At 46.2% G+C, this 17,580-nt stretch overlaps 1 protein-coding gene across 2 annotated transcripts in view; it reads right to left on the reverse strand.

Annotated features, from left to right (window-relative positions):
• LOC145353390 (MAP7 domain-containing protein 2-like) overlaps window positions 1–17,580 on the reverse strand; it is a 141,068-nt gene that overhangs the window by 3,811 nt on the left and 119,677 nt on the right. For both annotated transcript variants that reach the window (XM_080204118.1, XM_080204120.1), the window contains 5 exons: window positions 15,721–15,825; window positions 15,571–15,624; window positions 14,690–14,768; window positions 10,627–10,813; window positions 3,232–3,521 (listed from right to left, as the gene is read on the reverse strand). In XM_080204118.1, the coding sequence (XP_080060244.1) occupies window positions 3,232–3,521; window positions 10,627–10,813; window positions 14,690–14,768; window positions 15,571–15,624; window positions 15,721–15,825 (715 nt within the window). The remainder of the gene's footprint in view (window positions 1–3,231; window positions 3,522–10,626; window positions 10,814–14,689; window positions 14,769–15,570; window positions 15,625–15,720; window positions 15,826–17,580) is intronic.

Below are 17,580 nucleotides of genomic sequence, written 5' to 3' on the forward strand. Positions count from 1 at the left end.
AGTGAAGAAGTTCCTCCTCAACTCTGTTCTAAACTGCCCCCCGCTTATCTTGAGGCTGTGCCCTCTAATCCTGCTGTCCTTTCTGAGCAGGAAGAACCCCTCCACCTCTACCCTATCCATCCCTTTCATCATCTTATATGTCTCAATGAGATCTCCCCTCATCCTTCTAAACTCTAATGAGTACAAGCCTAGTTTATTCAGCCTCTCCTCATAGCTCAACCCCCTCAACTCCAGTATCAGCTTAGTGAACCTCCTCTGCACTCCCTCCGAGGCCAAAATATCCTTGCGCAGGTGCGGCGCCCAAAACTGCACACAGTACTCCAGCTGCGGCCTCACCAGTGCCTTGTACAGTTGCAAAAAGGACAAAGAATCTCACAATCAAAGAAACATCAAAAGGACACAGTTAATCCGAGGAATGGGTGGATGTACGGCAGGTGAGAAATAAAAATGGGAAGGTCTGAAACTCAACATCTTCACTTCAAACACAGAGTAGGCAGTGAGGTGGAAGGGGGGGGGGGCAATCCACTCTCAGAGGAACATAGGAAATAGGAGCAGGAGGAGGCCATTTGGCCCTACAAGCCCACTCTGCCATTCAGTAGGATCATGACTGATCATCTAACTCAAAAGCCTGACCTCGCCTTCCCCCCAGCCCTTCACCCAAAGAGTTATATCCAAATCCTCCTTGATGATGGTGCGGCCTCAGATACAGGATTTTAGCTCAGCTAGCTGGTCGGCTGGTTTGTGATGCGGAGTGAGGCCAACAGCGCAGGTTCAATTCCCGTACCGGCTGAGGTTACTCATGGCTTTCTCAACCTTGCCCCTTGCCTGAGGTGTGGTGATCCTCAGGTTAAATCACCACCAGTCAACTCTCCACTCAAAGGTCATCTGAAACTACAGCAACTTTACTTTTTACCTGATAACCAACGTCATCGTGTTTCCTTGGCTGTGGGTAATCTGACAGATGACAGGCAGACAGACAGAGGGCACCCCTTCGGTTAACCGTCTTTACAGCACAGCCTGTGGGTCAGAAGGAGAAGGAATCTTTCCACCCTCTCCTCCCCCACTCCCCAATAAATGGCTTCTTACAGACCCCACAATCAGCCGACCCAATGCCATCTCCCCCTCTCAACTTCTGCAATCTCTCTCTAGGTCCTGGCCTTCCTCCAGAAGAACAGATTGGTGCTCTGATCTTCAAGTATGGCAGCAGCAGGTAAAGCAAGCTTTTAACTGATTATATCCACATCTTAAAGTGCAGTGGACATACAGGCCAGAGTCAGAGAGATTGACACATTCTCCAGTCATAGAGTCATTGAGGTTTATAGCATGGAATCAGGCCCTTCAGCCCAATTTGTCCATGCCACCCCTTTTTTTAAAACCCCTAAACTAATCCCAATTGCCCACATTTGGCCCATATCCCTCTGAACCCATCATACCCATGTAACTATCTAAATGCTTTTTTAAAAGATAAAATTGTACCTGCCTCTACTACTACCTCTGGCAGCTTGTTCCAGACACTCACCCTCTGTGTGAAAAAATTGCCCCTCTGGACACTTTTGTATCTCTCCTTAAACCTACGCCCTCTAGTTTTAGACTCCCCTACCTTTGGGAAAAGATATTGACTACCTTGTCTATGCCCCTCATTAATTTATAGGCCTCTATAAGATCACCCATCAGCCTCCAACGCTCCAGAGAAAAAAGCCCCAGTCTACTCAGTTTCTCCTTATAACTCAATCCATCAAGTCCCAGTAGCTCCTAGTAAATCTTTTCTGCACTCTTTCTAGTTTAATAGTATACTTTCTATAATAGGGTGACCAGAACTGCACACTGTATTCCAAGTGTGGCCTGACCAATGTCTTGTACAACTTCAACAAGACGTCCCAGCTCCTGTATTCAATGTTCTGACCGATGAAACCAAGCATGCTGAATGCCTTCTTCACTACCCTGTCCACCTGTGACTCCACTTTCAAGGAGCTATGAACATGTATCCCTAGATCTCTTTGTTCTGTAACTCTCCCCAGTGCCCTACCATTAACTGAGTAAGTCCTGCCCTGGTTCAATCTACCAAAATGCATCACCTCACATTTGTCTAAATTAAACTCCATCTGCCATTCATCAGCCCACTGGCCTAATTGATCAAGATCCTGCTGCAATTGGAGATACCCTTCCTCACTATCCACTATGCCACCAATCTTGGTGTCATCTGCAAACTTACTAACGATGCCCCCTATATTCTCATCCAAATCATTAATATAAATGACAATATAATAGTATGAACAGTGGACCCAGCACTGATCCCTGGGGCACACCGCTAGTCACAGGTCTCCAATTTGAAAAATAACTCTCTACAACCAACTTCTGGCTTCTATCAAGAAGCCAATTTTGTATCCATTTAGATACCTCACCCTGGATCCCATGAGATTTAACTTTATGCAACAACCTACCATGCGGTACCTTGTCAAAGGCCTTGCTAAAGTCCATGTAGACAACATCAACTGCACTGCCCTCTTGGTTATCCCTTCAAAAAAACTCAATTAACTCATGAACAGTTATTGAAATGCAAAAAATTGTTTGTTACATAATTATATATTTTAAAAAGGTTATAGGTTGCTTTAAGAGCTGATCACATGATTTGATGGTGATATCATTAGGGTGTGTGCTCAGTTTTACATTCAGTTTTGATTCTGTGCGGAGCAGAGAACATCTCTTCAATAAAACTGGCTGTGTGGTAGTTTAATCTGTGTGTGAAAACTACATCTTTTTCTTACTGTTAAAACCCACAACCCCTAATATAGTTAAGACGTTACAAGTCCTTTGAACATTCTGGTCCCCAAACCAGCTTCGATAAGCAAGGGATGGAATGCCCAGTGCTGAAACTGTATCCCTTGGCATGGACTGAAGACAAACCTTTAGGTCCATCATCAGATTACAGAATTGCATCCATTTAAAGTAGACCTGTCACTTCCCCGACACTGCTCACCTTGCCCCCCAATGCTGCTCACCAACACCCTCCCTTCCCCCACCCCCACTGCTGCACACAGCTCACTCCCCCATGTGTGTGTACATAACAATGTTCTCTAATATCTCTAAGTGAAGTTATGTGACAAAATTCTATTAAACCCAAGTTAATCCTCTTCCATGGGCTGTAGAATGAACTAAGATAAATAGATTACAGAGCAACTTAACACACAGTGACCAGATTGAGTCATTTTATGACTTGCTGGTCTGATTTACCTGCTGATGTTTGTATATGGGTTTCCTCAACAGATTTAGTCAGCGATGTGATCAGAGGATTCTCCGTCGAGGTGCACCGTCCTTCAATCAAGTTCTTGTTACAGTCATCCAAGCTCATCTTGTCCTGGGATATCTTGCCGAAGGTTGAATGAACTGTCAGGTCAATGAGATCGTCAACAGCCTGAGCGTCACTCAACCCGTTTTGTTCCTTCTGCAGCTCAACCATATGGCTCACTTCATTGAGTGGTGAGAACTCCGGGATAGAGATACCATCATCCTTTGACATAGGGCTAGAAACGAAGCACCACAACACAGAATGAATCGGGAAGCCCACATTTACAAGTCAACATCATCGTCTCGATCTTCATTCGCGACAAGGGCGAGTAAGGGTGACAATGTTACAAATGCAGATCCCTTTAAAAGTAAACCCATTCCTGCTTCCGAGTGAATCAAAAGTAGTTTCCACTTCCTGAAGCTTGTACTTTTGAGGTGGGTCTACCCTGATTTGGCAACTGGCTTCTGGAAAGGAGAGGATCCAGCAGACAGAAGAGGGGAAACTGGTATTTGAACTGAAACATGGGGCGGGATTCTCTGGCCTCTCCACAGTGTGTTTCTATCAGCAGGAGGTGGCGTGCTGTGTTCACCCTATGTCGCTGGTAAACCTGGGGCAGGGTTGTGCCGCCAGTGGGACTGGAAGATCCCGCCGGCATGAACAGCCAGAGTACTCTAGCCGTAATATCACAATAAAACAATTGTGAACTGTCAGAATGTCGACTGCTACCTAATTCAATCAATGGGTATTGACCTATCAAATAACAGAACATAAAGTTATGGCACAGCGGCTATTGTTTGTATAAAATTCCTTCCATCTCCAAAATGCTACAATTTTAAATAAGATAATGTCACCATTTGCGTAAAGGAGGACCCTATTCATTCTGAATGTTTCTGTACACTCACAGGACCTAATTTCAAGCTTATTGGCTGAAAACCTACCACCTCCCAGAACGGAGATTCCCAGAACAGAAACCTCTGTTGGCCTCGGGCTGGATTTTAATGATCTCGCCCAAGTGAGGGCATCAAATCCTGCCCATTGTGTCTGCCAAACAGGTATTGCAGATTTTTCCACCAATTCGTACGCTAAACAATTTTCATCCATGGGTTTTTACTGATAGAGAAAGCTTTCGTTTGTGGAACAATTACGACTGCTGGGAGATCCAAAAGGTCACAGAGTGACACTTTGGAGCTGTGATCAGTGTGGCAATGTAGGGAAATACGGCAGCTCGCGTACACACAGCAAACTCCCACAAACGGCAAGCATACCCAGATCATCTGTTTCTGGTTGGATTCAGAGACAAGTGTTGGCTGGGCAACGGGAGAGAAGAGTGCTCAATGTAGCTATGTGATTGTCAATATATACTGCAGCTCCAGTCTCAAATATGTACAGCAGTCTCAGCAATACTTTATAGATACCTGAGCTTAATGTCTCAACTCTGCTGAGAAAAAGCACAAACATTTACAACGTGATCCACCGTCTTTTAGAACAGCCAGCAGGGACAAGTGGATTGGTGTCTGTCTCTGCGCTGCTCTTGTGTACTAATCAGTAACTTACTGTGAAATATTAACAAGCGGTTTCTGTGGACCATTTAAAGCAATTGCTCCAAATCTTATGGAGTGGAAGGTCATGGAGACATATTCGGAAGGCAGGGGGTAATGTGCAGTCTCCATTTTAACGCGCCCCTCACATTCCACCTCCCCCTGACAGTCAGACAAGGAAAGTTAAAATTTAGGGCCTGCTGTATAGACTAATAAAATAAGGAGAGCTGACTGGTGGTGCTTTTAACCCCAGGATTATTGTACTTCAGGCGAGAGGCAAAGTTGAGAATGAATAACTTTAGCCGGTTTGGGAACTGAACCAGTTTGGGAACTAACATCAGAAGTGATGTTAGGGGTAAGTTTTTCACTCAGAGGGTGGTGAGTGAATGGAATCGGCTGCCGTCAGTGGTGGTGGAGGCGAACTCGCTGGGGTCTTTTAAAAGACTTCTGGATGAGTATATGGGGTTTAATGAGATTGAGGGTTATAGATAGGTCTGTAGGTTGGTAGGTGATGTGATCGGCGCAACTTGTGGGCCGAAGGGCCTGTTTGTGCTGTAGTGTTCTATGTTCTATAACCCACGCTCTGTATCACTAACCTGCCGTCCAGCCGACAGAACTAAATTAGCTTGACTGATCTACATTCTTCCCTCACGTGCTTTCTGCTTCAACCTCCCTGTGTTATAAAATTCCCCTTTGCTCTGTATTCTAATAGCTTTCTCCTAATCGCTCCCTCTCAGCAACAGTTTAATTGACAATCTCTGGTCACCCTAGATGATTCACAGCCAGAGAAAACAGACTTCCTGTAGCCACTCCATTAAAACCCTTCCCTATAAATAGTCTCATCAAACTTCCTCAACACCTTGCCTGTTGCAGTTCCAATAGTCCCAATATCTCATCTACCTCCTCTTTCCTAGCATTCTCACCTCTATGTCTAAAGAGGCAATGCTCCTGCTTATACCTACATGCACATTCAGTAAATAATGTATTTGCTACCCTAGATCTTTCTGTTTCACTATCATGACTCTGTAGCAGCAGAGATAGGGCCATAAAAGGGTCTTTACTCAGAGGGTAGTAAGGGTGTGGAATGCCCTGCCTTCAGCAGTTGTGGACTCGCCAACTTTAAGGGTGTTCAAATGGTCAGTGGATAGGCATATGGATAACATTGGAATAGTTTAGGTTAGAGGGTCATTAGATTGGTTCCACTGGTCGGCGCAACATCGAGGGCCGAAGGGCCTGTACTGCGCTGTAATGTTCTACGTTCTAAAATGTGGCAAGATTTTCAGAAGCCTTCAGGGAGACCACAAAACCCACCAATGAGGAGGGGGGGGAGGCTGGAGGCAACATCTGAAGGGGGTGGGGGGGGGAGGCTGTAATGTTCCACCCAAGCAAGATGGCCACCGATACTCAGCTGTGCATCCATGTTGGTACATACACGGGCTGAGATCCAATCACGTCATTACACTGAGTCCAGCTTGTCTGAGGGGTTTTATATTCTTGTGGCAATATTTTTCAGTAACAACTTTTTTTAATGTATTAACTCATGACTAGGGTTGTCAACACTGATTGATCCTTGCATATTTGGGCATTACAGCATGCGTTGCAGTTTTCAAATGTTATTTTGTTCACTTTAACAGACTTGACAACTGCTCGCAGGGAGACAAGGTAACAAATTGCATTCGGAGGTGGCCAAAGCTCAGGGTGGTCTTGACGAACCAAGCAATATATAATTGTGACACAATATGCCACCCTGGGTGAGACAGTGAGGTAACGGCACTGCAATCTCGTAATCCAGAGATCTGTGGAACCGGGGTTAAAATTTCACCACAGCAGCTGGTGGAATTTAAATTCAATTAATACATCTTTGAGGTGGCCATGAAATTGTCATCAATTGTCAAAAATCCATCTGGTTCACTAATGTCCTTTAGGGAAGAAAATCTGCCATCTTTACCTGATCTGGCCTACATGTTACTCCAGATCCACAGAAATGTGGTTGAATCTTAAATGCCTGTTGAAATGGCCTAGCAAGACACTCAGTTCAAGGGCAATTAGGGATGGGCAATGATTGTTGGCCTTGTCCTTTAAATTGTTTGTTGATCTGTGATACGTCAACTTTAATAATTATATACGGAATGTAGTTGTTTTGCATTTGCTGAGATTGTGTTCAACTTACAGCTGTTCAAATGGGTTCAGGTTGGAAAATAGTTTGGGGAACACTGCCCCATCTAATCAGTGAACGTGAAACTTTTTTTCCCAGTCAGCCGTGATCAATCGATCCATCAGGGAATCGAGAATATTGAACTCCAACCTCAGAGTCAGGAGATTGCAGGTTTGGAGTCCCACCCCCGTGGCACAACCACAATAATCCTGACTAATACTCAGTTCAAAGAGCTGGGGATTTCTCCCCATGACAGGGCCAACAATTGGGAAGGCAGTGGCATAATGGTATTGTCACTGGACTCGTAATCCAGAGATTCAGCGGAACGCTCTGGAGACCTGGGTTCAAATCCCATCATGGCAAATGGTGAAATTTGAATTCAATAGAAATCTAAAATTAAAGGTCTAATGATGATTAAGAAATCATTGTCGGTAGTTGTAAAAACCCATCTGGTTCCTTCCTTTCGGGAAGGAAATCTGCCATCCTTACCTGGTCAGGCCTATATGTGATTCCAGATCCACAGCAACGCGGTTGACTCTTAAATTATCCTCTGAAATGGCCTAACCAGACATTCAAGGGCAATTAGAGATGGGCAATAAATGTTAGCCCAGAATTCTTCAACAAGCAAAACAGATGATTTAGCCATTGCCACATTGCTGTCTGTGGGATTATGCTGTGTCCAAGTGCCTGCCACGTTTCAGTGACTGCATTTCAAGAATACATCATTAGTTGTAAAGCAGTTTGGGATCATAAAGGCGCTAAATGAATACAATTTATTTCTTTATGAGGCTGAAAACATAATGTCAATTCCCACATGAATGGTGAGGGCACTCATAGTATCCCTACAGTGAAGGAGGAGGTCACTCGGCCCATCACCTGCACCAACAACAATCCCACCCTATCCCTGTGACCTCACATATTTACCATGATAATCTCCCCCCCAAACCTAGGGTCAATTTAGCATGGCCAATCAACCTAACCTGCACATCTTTGGGCTGTGGGAGGAAACTGGAGCACCCAGGGGAAACTCATACAGACACGGGGAGAATGTACAAACTCCACACAGACAGTGAAGGACGGCAAATTTAGTTCCTTAAAGGGCATTAGTGAACCAGATGGATTTTTACAATATTTCATGATAGTCACACTCACTATTACCAAAACTTTATATTCCACATTTTTATGAATTTCATTTAAATTTTTCCAGCTACCATGGGATTTGAACACTGTGTCCCCAGGATATTGGCCTGGCCACTGGGTTACTAGTTTAGTGGCATTATCGATATGACAGCATTTTGGTGAAGATTGAAGCCATTATCTTCAGTCAATCACAGCAGTTCCAAGCCCCTCCCCCTGCGTGACGCCCCATCCCTCCCCCTGGCAGACTCCCAATCCTTCCCCCTGCCTGATGCCCCATCCCTGTCCCGGCTGAAATCCCGTCCCTCCCCTTGGCCGATCCCCTGTCCCCCCTCCGCCTGATGCTCCATCCCTCCCCCTGCCCAACGCTCCGTCTCTAACCCTGCCTGATCCCCTGTCCCTCCCCCTCCTTGCCTGACCCCCTGTTCCTCACCCTCCCTGCCTGACGCCTTGTCCCTCCCTCCCGCTTGACGCTCCTTCCCCCCCCCCGCCTAATGCTTTGTCCCCCCCCCCCACCTATCTGACACTCCATTCCCCCTCCCTGCCGATGCTTCGTCTCACACCTTGCCCAATCCCCTGCCCCTCCCCTTCCTGCCTGATGCTCTGCCCCTCCCCTTCCTGCCCAATCCCCTGCCCCTCCCCTTCCTGCCTGATGCTCTGCCCCTCCCCTTCCTGCCTGACGCCTCATCCCCACTCCCCCCCACCGCCTGACTCTCCGTTCTTGCCCCCTGCCTGACGCTCCTTCCCCCTCCAAGCCTGAGACTGACCTACACCATTTGCAACTTTGACGTTCCAAGGTTGACTCTGAGTTGAGCTTTTGACCGTATTTCCACTATTACTAAGACCGCCTATTTCCCCTTCCATGACACTGTCAAACTCCTCCTCGGTCTTATCTCTTTTGCTGTTGAAACCTTCAACTTTCCTTTATTCCCTCTAGATTTGACTATTCAAACTCACTCTTGGCTGGACTCCTGTTCAACCCTCCATAATTTGGACGTCACCTGATTTGTGCTGAATATCCTAACTTGTATCACACGTCATCAGCCATCAACCATGTGTTCACTGGCGTACGCTGCGCTCCCCCCCTCTTAAACAGTATAAAAGTCCGTCACATTTTTCCTTGGCTTTAAAATCATAGAATCCCTCTAGAGTAGAAAGAGGCCATTTGGCCCATTAAGTCTACACCAACAACAATCCCATTCAGGCCCTCTCTCCGTAGCCTCACATATTTTACCCTGGTAATCTCCCTGACGCTAGGGCAATTTGGCATGACCAATCTACCTAACCTTTGGAGTGTGGGAGGAACCTGGGTCGCTGGTGCTGAGAAACAACAGGGCTGAACTCTGCGCCATCGTGTCACTTTGAAGACTCGCATAGACTCAAAATGTCTGAATAAATGTTCCAGTCCCGCTCGCCGTGAAAATCATTTGGGGCCAGATGGAAAATCTGGCAGGTCATTTAAAGTCTGTGGACCTTGGATGGAAATTTCCAGTCTTGAAATGGGAGAGACCAGAGAATCCCACCGCTTAACTCTGTTTTCTCTCTCTCCACAGATCCACTGGTCTTTTCCAGCGTTTTCTGATTTTAGCTCAACCTCACTATTAGCCAAACACTCTACAAGCTAAGCCTGCCACATTAAATTGCTTGCCCTATTTTGTACAGCACCCACCTGCAGTTTACAGCATATTCCCCAGCATAACATTGAGGAAAAGTCTCCAGGATTACACAGGTTAAAATTCAGGTACTGCTGGTTTGGTCACAATCTTTGCCAGTGATTTGGAGATGCCAGCATTGGACTGGGGCAAACACAGTAAGAACTCTCTCAATACCAGGTTAAAGTCCAACAGCTTTATTTAGTAACAAAAGCCACTCGCTTTCAGAGCACTTGCTGCCCCTTCGTCAGGTGAATGGGAGTTCTATTCACAAACAGGGCACATAAAGACACAAACTCAATTTACAAAGTAATGATTGGAATGCGAGTGCAGACGCTACGACAACAGATGAATGAACACCGCTCGATAATAACCAGGCAAGACTGTTCTCTTCCTGTTGGGGAACACTTCAGAGATCATGGGCATTCGACCTCTGATCTTCGGGTAAGCGTTCTCCAAGGCAGCCTTCACGATACACGACAGCGCAGAGCAGAGACTGACAGCCAAGTTCCACGCACGTGAGGACGGCCTCAACCGGGATCTTGGGTTCACGTCACACTATCTGTAACCCCCATAACTTGCCCGGACTTGCAAAATCTCACTAACTGTTCTGTCCGGAAACAATACACATCTCTTTAACCTGCGCTTAACGCTCTCTCCGCTCACATTGTCTGTACCTTTAAGACTTGATTAGCTGTAAAGAATCGCATTCCAATCATTATTTATTCGGAGAAAGGTAGTGGCTTTTGCTACCAAATAAACCTGTTGGACTTTAACCTGGAGTTGTGAGACTTCTTACACAATCCTTGCAACAGTTCCTTTCAGGATATAAGGACGGGCATTGACAATCCACCTTACCTCACATCCATTGACTGCGGCTCATCTGTTGACTCATCCACACTGTTGGGCTGCTCATCCGCATTATCCACTGGTTCAGCTCCAGTGACTACATCCAGCTCTGGCATAGTCTCAGCCACGGCCAATGGGCACTGGGCCTCCTCTGGCTGCTTTTCCTCCACACTGACCGATCCCTTGTCGATCTCCACTGGAACGTAACAGATCTGAGTTTATATATATGTCCCTGAACTCGTTTCCACTCATTATAAAATGATGCAACTGCTGATTCATAAGCACAAAAGGAATAGCAACAGGAGAAGGCCATTCAGTACTTTGAACCCACCCCACCACTCAATGAGATCATGGCTGATCTTCTACTTCAATACAATTTTCCTGCACTAACCCCATATCCCTACACATCAATGTTCTCATAGTAAACCAAGAAAGAAAGATCCAAGTGTTATCATTTTATAAATGATGGAGACGCATTAGCTACTCAGGTCATCTGCAAACCATAGAACTCTCAGCTAAATAATAAGGCAACTATTGGCGGGAGCAAAGTTAAATTTCACTGTCCTGGGGTGTAGAGATTCACGCAGTGGGAATGCACGTCAGGAACTGGGCGTGGTGATCAGTCTACCTCTTATTAGTCTCAGATTCGGAGTTGCACAAAGCTCGAGATTAGGAGCGCTCACCCTGTCCCCTTCAACAAGGAATGGTGGACGAGCCAATGTGTGGGAGCCAACGATTTGAGTACGCCTGACGAAGGGTCATTCAGACTGGAAACGTTGGCTCCATTCTCTGTCAGGCCTGCTGAGATTTTCCAGCACTTTCTGTTTTTATTTCCGATTCCAGCGTCCGCAGTATTTTGCCTTAGTTTGAGTTCCTCACTTCACACACCACCAGGATGGCCAGTTCCCATCTGTGCCCACAGTAAGCCAATGTTTCATTTACTTTCCTTTAATGTGTTAGTCCCTTTTTAACCATGAAAACTGTTCTTTATTTCGTTTATACTAATGAATGCAGACTGGTCTTTTCCCCAGGTTTGGGGTGTCCAAAACTAGAGGGTGGCACTATGACTAACATTGCTGCCCCACAGCGCCAGGGACCGGGGTTCCGCTCCAGCTGCGGGTGACTATCTGTGTGGAGATTGCACATTCTCCACGTGTCTGCATGGGTTTTCTCTGGATGCTCCTGTTTCCTCCCACGTCCAAAGACATACAGGTTAGGTTGACTGGCCATGGTAAATTGCTCCTTAATGCCAGAGGGACTAGCTAGGGTAAATAGGTAAGATTACAGGGATAGGGCCTGGGTGGGATTGTGCAGATTCGATGTCTGAATGGGCTCCTTCTGTACTGTAGGGGTTCTATGAATAGAGGGCATAGGTTGAAGGTGAGAGGGGAAAGATTTAAAAGGGACCTGAGGGGTAACTTCACAAGGATGATGGTGCGTATATGGAATGGGCAGCCGGAGAAAGTAGTTGAGGCAGACACAATAGCAACATTTAAAAAGTATTTGGATAGGTACATGGATGGGAAGGGGTGAGAGGTATATGGACCAAACGTGGGCAACTGGAACTTGCTGGGAGGGCACCATGATCAGCATGGACCAGCTGGGCTTGTTTCCTTACTCTGAGACTCTTTGACGGTATATGGTAGGATTGCACATTCTCTGGGCAAAAAAATGCTCCAGATATTAAGCCAGTGGCAAGCAACATGACTGAAACTGTAAACTGGCTTCAGAATCGGAATCCGAGCGCTGATGCGGACTGCGAGAATAAATCCCCACTCTATCACTGCAGGACTGGGAGACTGAAATACCTCACAGTTCACTGTGTGTGGTATAACTGCTATTGTAATCAGGCTGATCAACAGCAGAAAGAGACATGAAAATAAAGCTCCTGAAATACTAACCACAACTCTAAGAGCGCGACAAACTGAAGCACGCTGATTACTGCTTATTAGTTTTCTGATCTTGATATGGGGAAGTAATAAATATCAAATGTATTCTTATAATCCTGTTGTCCAACAGACTGGTTCCTACAATTTGTGCTGTTATGCCTCCACACAACATAAGAAATAGGAGCAGGAGTAGGCCATCTAGCCCTTCGAGCCTGCCCCGCCATTCAATAAAGATCACGGCTGATCTGAAGTGGATCAGTTCCACTTTCCCACCTGCTCCCCACAACCCTTAATTCCCCTGTCTATCAGAAACCTATCTACCCATGACTTAAATATGTCCAACGAGGTAGCCTCCATCACTTCAATGGGCAGAGAATTCCACAGATTCACCACCCTCTGAGTGAAAAAGTTCCCCCCCAACTCTGTTCTAAACTGCCCCCCCTCCCCTTATTTTGAGGCTGTGCCCCCTAGTTCTGGACAACGAGCAAGGCAACAAAATAAAAACAGAAAACATTGCAAATACTCAGCAAGGCCGACACGATGAGTTAATGGGCTGAATGTTCCCGCCACTGCCGCAACCCTGATTCTGGGGCATTGAGCGAGATCGGGACTTGTGTAGAGTTTGAGAATGGATCAGGGGGCCAATTCGATGCTGGAATTTGGAAATTTCTTTCTGGTTCCAGTTCCAAACGAAGATCAACAAGGCCAGGAAAATTCAGGCCAGCGTTTCAAGTCAATGAGCAAGAATTTTACGAGATTGATTCTAAGTGTCCAGCTTGTGTGAAAATGGGACAATTCCGTTTACTGGCTGAGTTTTCATAGAGAATCTTATGCGCTTAGTCACTGAAAAAAAAAGGTCTAGACTATTTCTAACTGCTGCAGGCAGGCTGGGTTTAATTTGCCAGCTAGCTTGTAGAAGGAGCTACTGTCCACGTGCAGGCCTCGGATTCTGCACATGCTCAATAGCAACTGCAGGGGTCTGGCAGACAGAGAGAGAGAGCTGTCGAGCCCCTGCTATTGCAGCCAGCTCCACTCCCACCCCCACTCCAGCAATCGTAGGGGCCCGCGGTCGATCGCAAGCCCCTTAACGCGTGGATGTCAATGGGTAGAATGAGCTGGTAAAATTTCACCCAAAGATCTTTTGTCCTGCGGAAAGGTCAGCTTCCCAAATTGTCAACTCGGCATCTCTTTCCACAGACACTTAGAACATAGAACATAGAACATAACAGCGCAGAACAGGCCCTTCGGCCCACGATGTTGCGCCGACCAATTAAAAAAGCAATGACCCTCTAACATAAACCAATCCCTTTCCATCCATAAACCTATCCACGGATCTCTTAAACGCCCCCAAACTAGGCGCATCTACAACTGCAGCAGGCAGGGCATTCCAATCCCTCACCACCCTCTGGGTAAAGAACCTACCCCTGACATCCGTCCTATAACTACCCCCCCTTAATTTAAAGCCATGCCCCCTCGTGCTAGCTTTCTCCATCCGAGGAAAAAGGCTATCACTGTCCACCCTATCTAAACCTCTAATCATCTTATATGTTTCAATAAGGTCCCCTCTTAGCCGCCTTCTTTCTGGCGAAAACAACCCCAAATCCCTCAGCCTCTCCTCATAGGACCTCCCCTCCATACCAGGCAACATCCTGGTAAACCTCCTCTGCACCCTCTCCAATGCCTCCACATCCTTCCTATAATGTGGGGACCAGAACTGCACACAATACTCCAAGTGCGGGCGCACCAGAGTTTTGTAAGTTGCAACATGACGTTGTGGCTCCTAAATTCAATCCCCCTACCAATAAACGCCAAGACACCGTATGCCTTCCTAACTACCTTATCTACTTGCTGAGTATTTATAGGGTTTCTTTTGTTCTCTTTTGATTTCAGCGTTCCAACATTTTACTTGCGAATAAGGTAATGTGCTGCATTTAGAGATAGATCTTCCCTACATAACTCAAATAGCCACAACTCAAAGTAACCCAAGTCGGGCTACACTACAGTGTCCTTAGCGAAGCAAACTGCACGCTCATTTTGGAAAATGTCACTTCTGACTGCAGCTGATGAGGCATTTGGTTGTTTCAACTTTTACTCCAGAGTTAGTTGTGCAAACATGTTCTTTATCATGCTTTCAATGAGAATGATCGCAATGGTAAGATGCGCAAACAACAAGGAGAACAGACCTTCTTTCACAGTTGCTGTGCTTTGGAGCTCCTTTTCCCCATTCGTGGTGGACTCAACTTCTGCTTTTACCTCTTCTTTCTGAAAAATGGATAGAAAGCAGACCAATCAGAACTTTGAAAGAAGAAGGAAAATAATCAACTCGCATTTTCGTAACGCCTTTCACAATTTCAGGAATTCTCAGAGCGCTTTGCAGGCAGTGAGGTACGTTTGAAACCTAGTCACTGTTGTACTGCGGGAATTCATGCAGGGAAAGCTCCCACAAATGGCACTGACGTCATGAGCAGAAACGCTGGCTGGAACTTTCCAGCTCTCCTGCGGAGATGAGCTCACCATTGGTCACTGGCGGGACCTTCCAGTCCCTCCAAAGTCAAAAGCAATTTGCGTGGCTCACCCAGTCTGCCACCGGAGGACCCAGTAGCAGGGTGGTCAACTTCACTGCGACTGGAAGCATGGCCAATCCATCTAACTTACACATCTTTTGACACTAAGGGGCAATTTACCATGGCCAGTCCACCTAACCTGCACATCTTTGGACATTAAGAAGCAATTTAGCACGGCCAATCTGCCTAACCTGCACATCTTTGGACACTAAGGGGCAATTTACCATGGCCAATCTACCTAACCCACACATCTTTGGACATGTTGTTCTTTGTTCTTTATTAAGAAGCAATTTAGCACGGCCAGTCCACCTAACCTGCATATCTCCAGCTATCCTGCATATCTTTTGACTGATTACTGAATTTGGGCTGTTGTCTGATTCTGGACATATATATATATATAACCTCAGCATGTGTGCAGGGAGAGTGGGGAAATCAAGGCAGTTCAATTTGACCCCCCCCCGTCCCATCTGTAACAGACAGTATGAGATTGCTATGCTTACCTTGGTTTCTCCAGCATCACTTCGTCTGGTTCTTTTCATAATCTCTTCTATTCTCTACAACAAAAAAATTGGCAAGAGGAGACGGTCATATTTTTCTTTGAACTAAACCTTGTCTCCCTGATGTGCGTCCACCCGCCCATCCATCCTAACCTTCTTCCTCTCCATCCGCTCCCGTTCAATCTGCTGAATGACCAGTTCCCGTTCCAGTCTCTGGCGTTCAGCGGCCTCACGAGCCTTGGTTTCAGCTTCTTCACGCTGCGCAGGGAGAAACACAGGACACAGCTGTAAGGAAACAACCTCGAAACTGAGCCAATTTCACCCTCGCCCAAATACAATTCTAATCACACAAATCACAGAAAGAAAATATTGTTCCTTAAGAGGCTGAGCTTGACGTTGGGAAGATCCTATGGTGCAGTGGGTAGTGTTCTGAGCCAGAAGCTCTGACCTCTTTTAGGTAATATAACCACAGGATTCGATGGCCAAGGAAGGTGTGTTCATAACTCGGTCTAACAGGTTGTAAATCAACAAAGAACATAAGAACATAAGAAATAGGAGCAGGAGTAGGCCATCTGGCCCTTCGAGCCTGCCCCGCCATTCAATAAGATCATGGCTGATCTGTCGTGGCTCAGTTCCACTTTCCCGCCCTCTCCCCATAACCCTTAATCCCCTCTCTTATCAAAAACCCATCAACCCGCGTCTTAAAAATATTTAGCGAGGCAGCCTCCACCACTTCAACGGGCAGAGAATTCCAGAGATTCACCACCCTTTGAGTGAAGAAGTTCCTCCTCAACTCCGTTCTAAACCGCCCCCCCTTTATCTTGAGGCTGTGCCCCCTAGTCCTACTGTCCTTTCTGAGCGGGAAGAACCTCTCCACCTCTATCCTATCCATCCCATTCATCATCTTGTACATCTCAATGAGATCTCCCCTCATCCTTCTAAACTCTAACAAGTACAAGCCTAGTTTATTCAGCCTCTCCTCATAGCTCAACCCCCTCAACTCCGGTATCAGCCTAGTAAACCTCCTCTGCACTCCCTCCAATGCCAAAATATCCTTGCGCAAGTACGGCGACCAAAACTGCACACAGTACTCCAGCTGCAGCCTCACCAGTGCCCTGTACAGTTGCAGCAAGACCTCCCTACTTTTATATTCAATCCCCCTCGCTATGAAGGCCAGCATCCCATTCACCTTCCTGACCACCTGCTGCACCTGCAGGCTGGGTTTTTGTGACTCATGCACAAGGACCCCCAGGTCCCTCTGCACCATAGCATGCTGCAGCTTTTCGCCATGTAAGTAGTAGTCCTTCCTACCATTATTCCTACCAAAGTGGACAACCTCACACTTGCCAAACATTTTGCCAAATAGAATCATGGACCAATCCAATGGATTTCCATGGTCACCCTCTTATGACTGAAGAGGGTTCATCTCTAATCAAACAATACATCAGTCTAAACACCTTCAACATACAGGACGATGCTATCCGACTCTCAAAGCACTGTCCACCTTTAGTAACTATGAAAAGGTAATCCTGCAGTCAATGAGGTTTACCTGGTTGGATCCAAGTTAGTATCCCATTCTCTGGAATTGATTCTGTAAACCTGGCTATAGTCAACAAGCAAGATTCGCCAGATCTGAAATGTGTCATTACGTGGACTGGGTAGATGCAGAGTAAAATTTCCCCAAGTTGGGGAATCTAGAACATGGGGATCACAGTCTCAGGATGTGGGGCCAATCACTTAGCACTGGGATGAAGAGAAATTTCTTCACTCAAAGGATTACGAATCTTTAGAAATCTCTACCCCAGAGGACTGGGGATGCTCCATTATTGACTCTATTTAAGACAAAGCGAACAGATCTTTGGATACTGAGGAAATTAAGGGACATGTGGATAGTGTGGCAATGTGGAGTTGAGGTAGAAAATCAGTATTGAATGTTGGAATAGGGGCAAATGCCCGAATGACCTACTTTTGATGTTCTTCTGTATAAATACTTTTACAGAAAGGAGACTGGCT

The sequence above is a fragment of the Carcharhinus amblyrhynchos genome, chromosome 15, assembly GCF_965287045.1.
Source record: "Carcharhinus amblyrhynchos chromosome 15, sCarAmb.v2.hapA, whole genome shotgun sequence".
Classification (NCBI taxonomy): domain Eukaryota; kingdom Metazoa; phylum Chordata; class Chondrichthyes; order Carcharhiniformes; family Carcharhinidae; genus Carcharhinus; species Carcharhinus amblyrhynchos.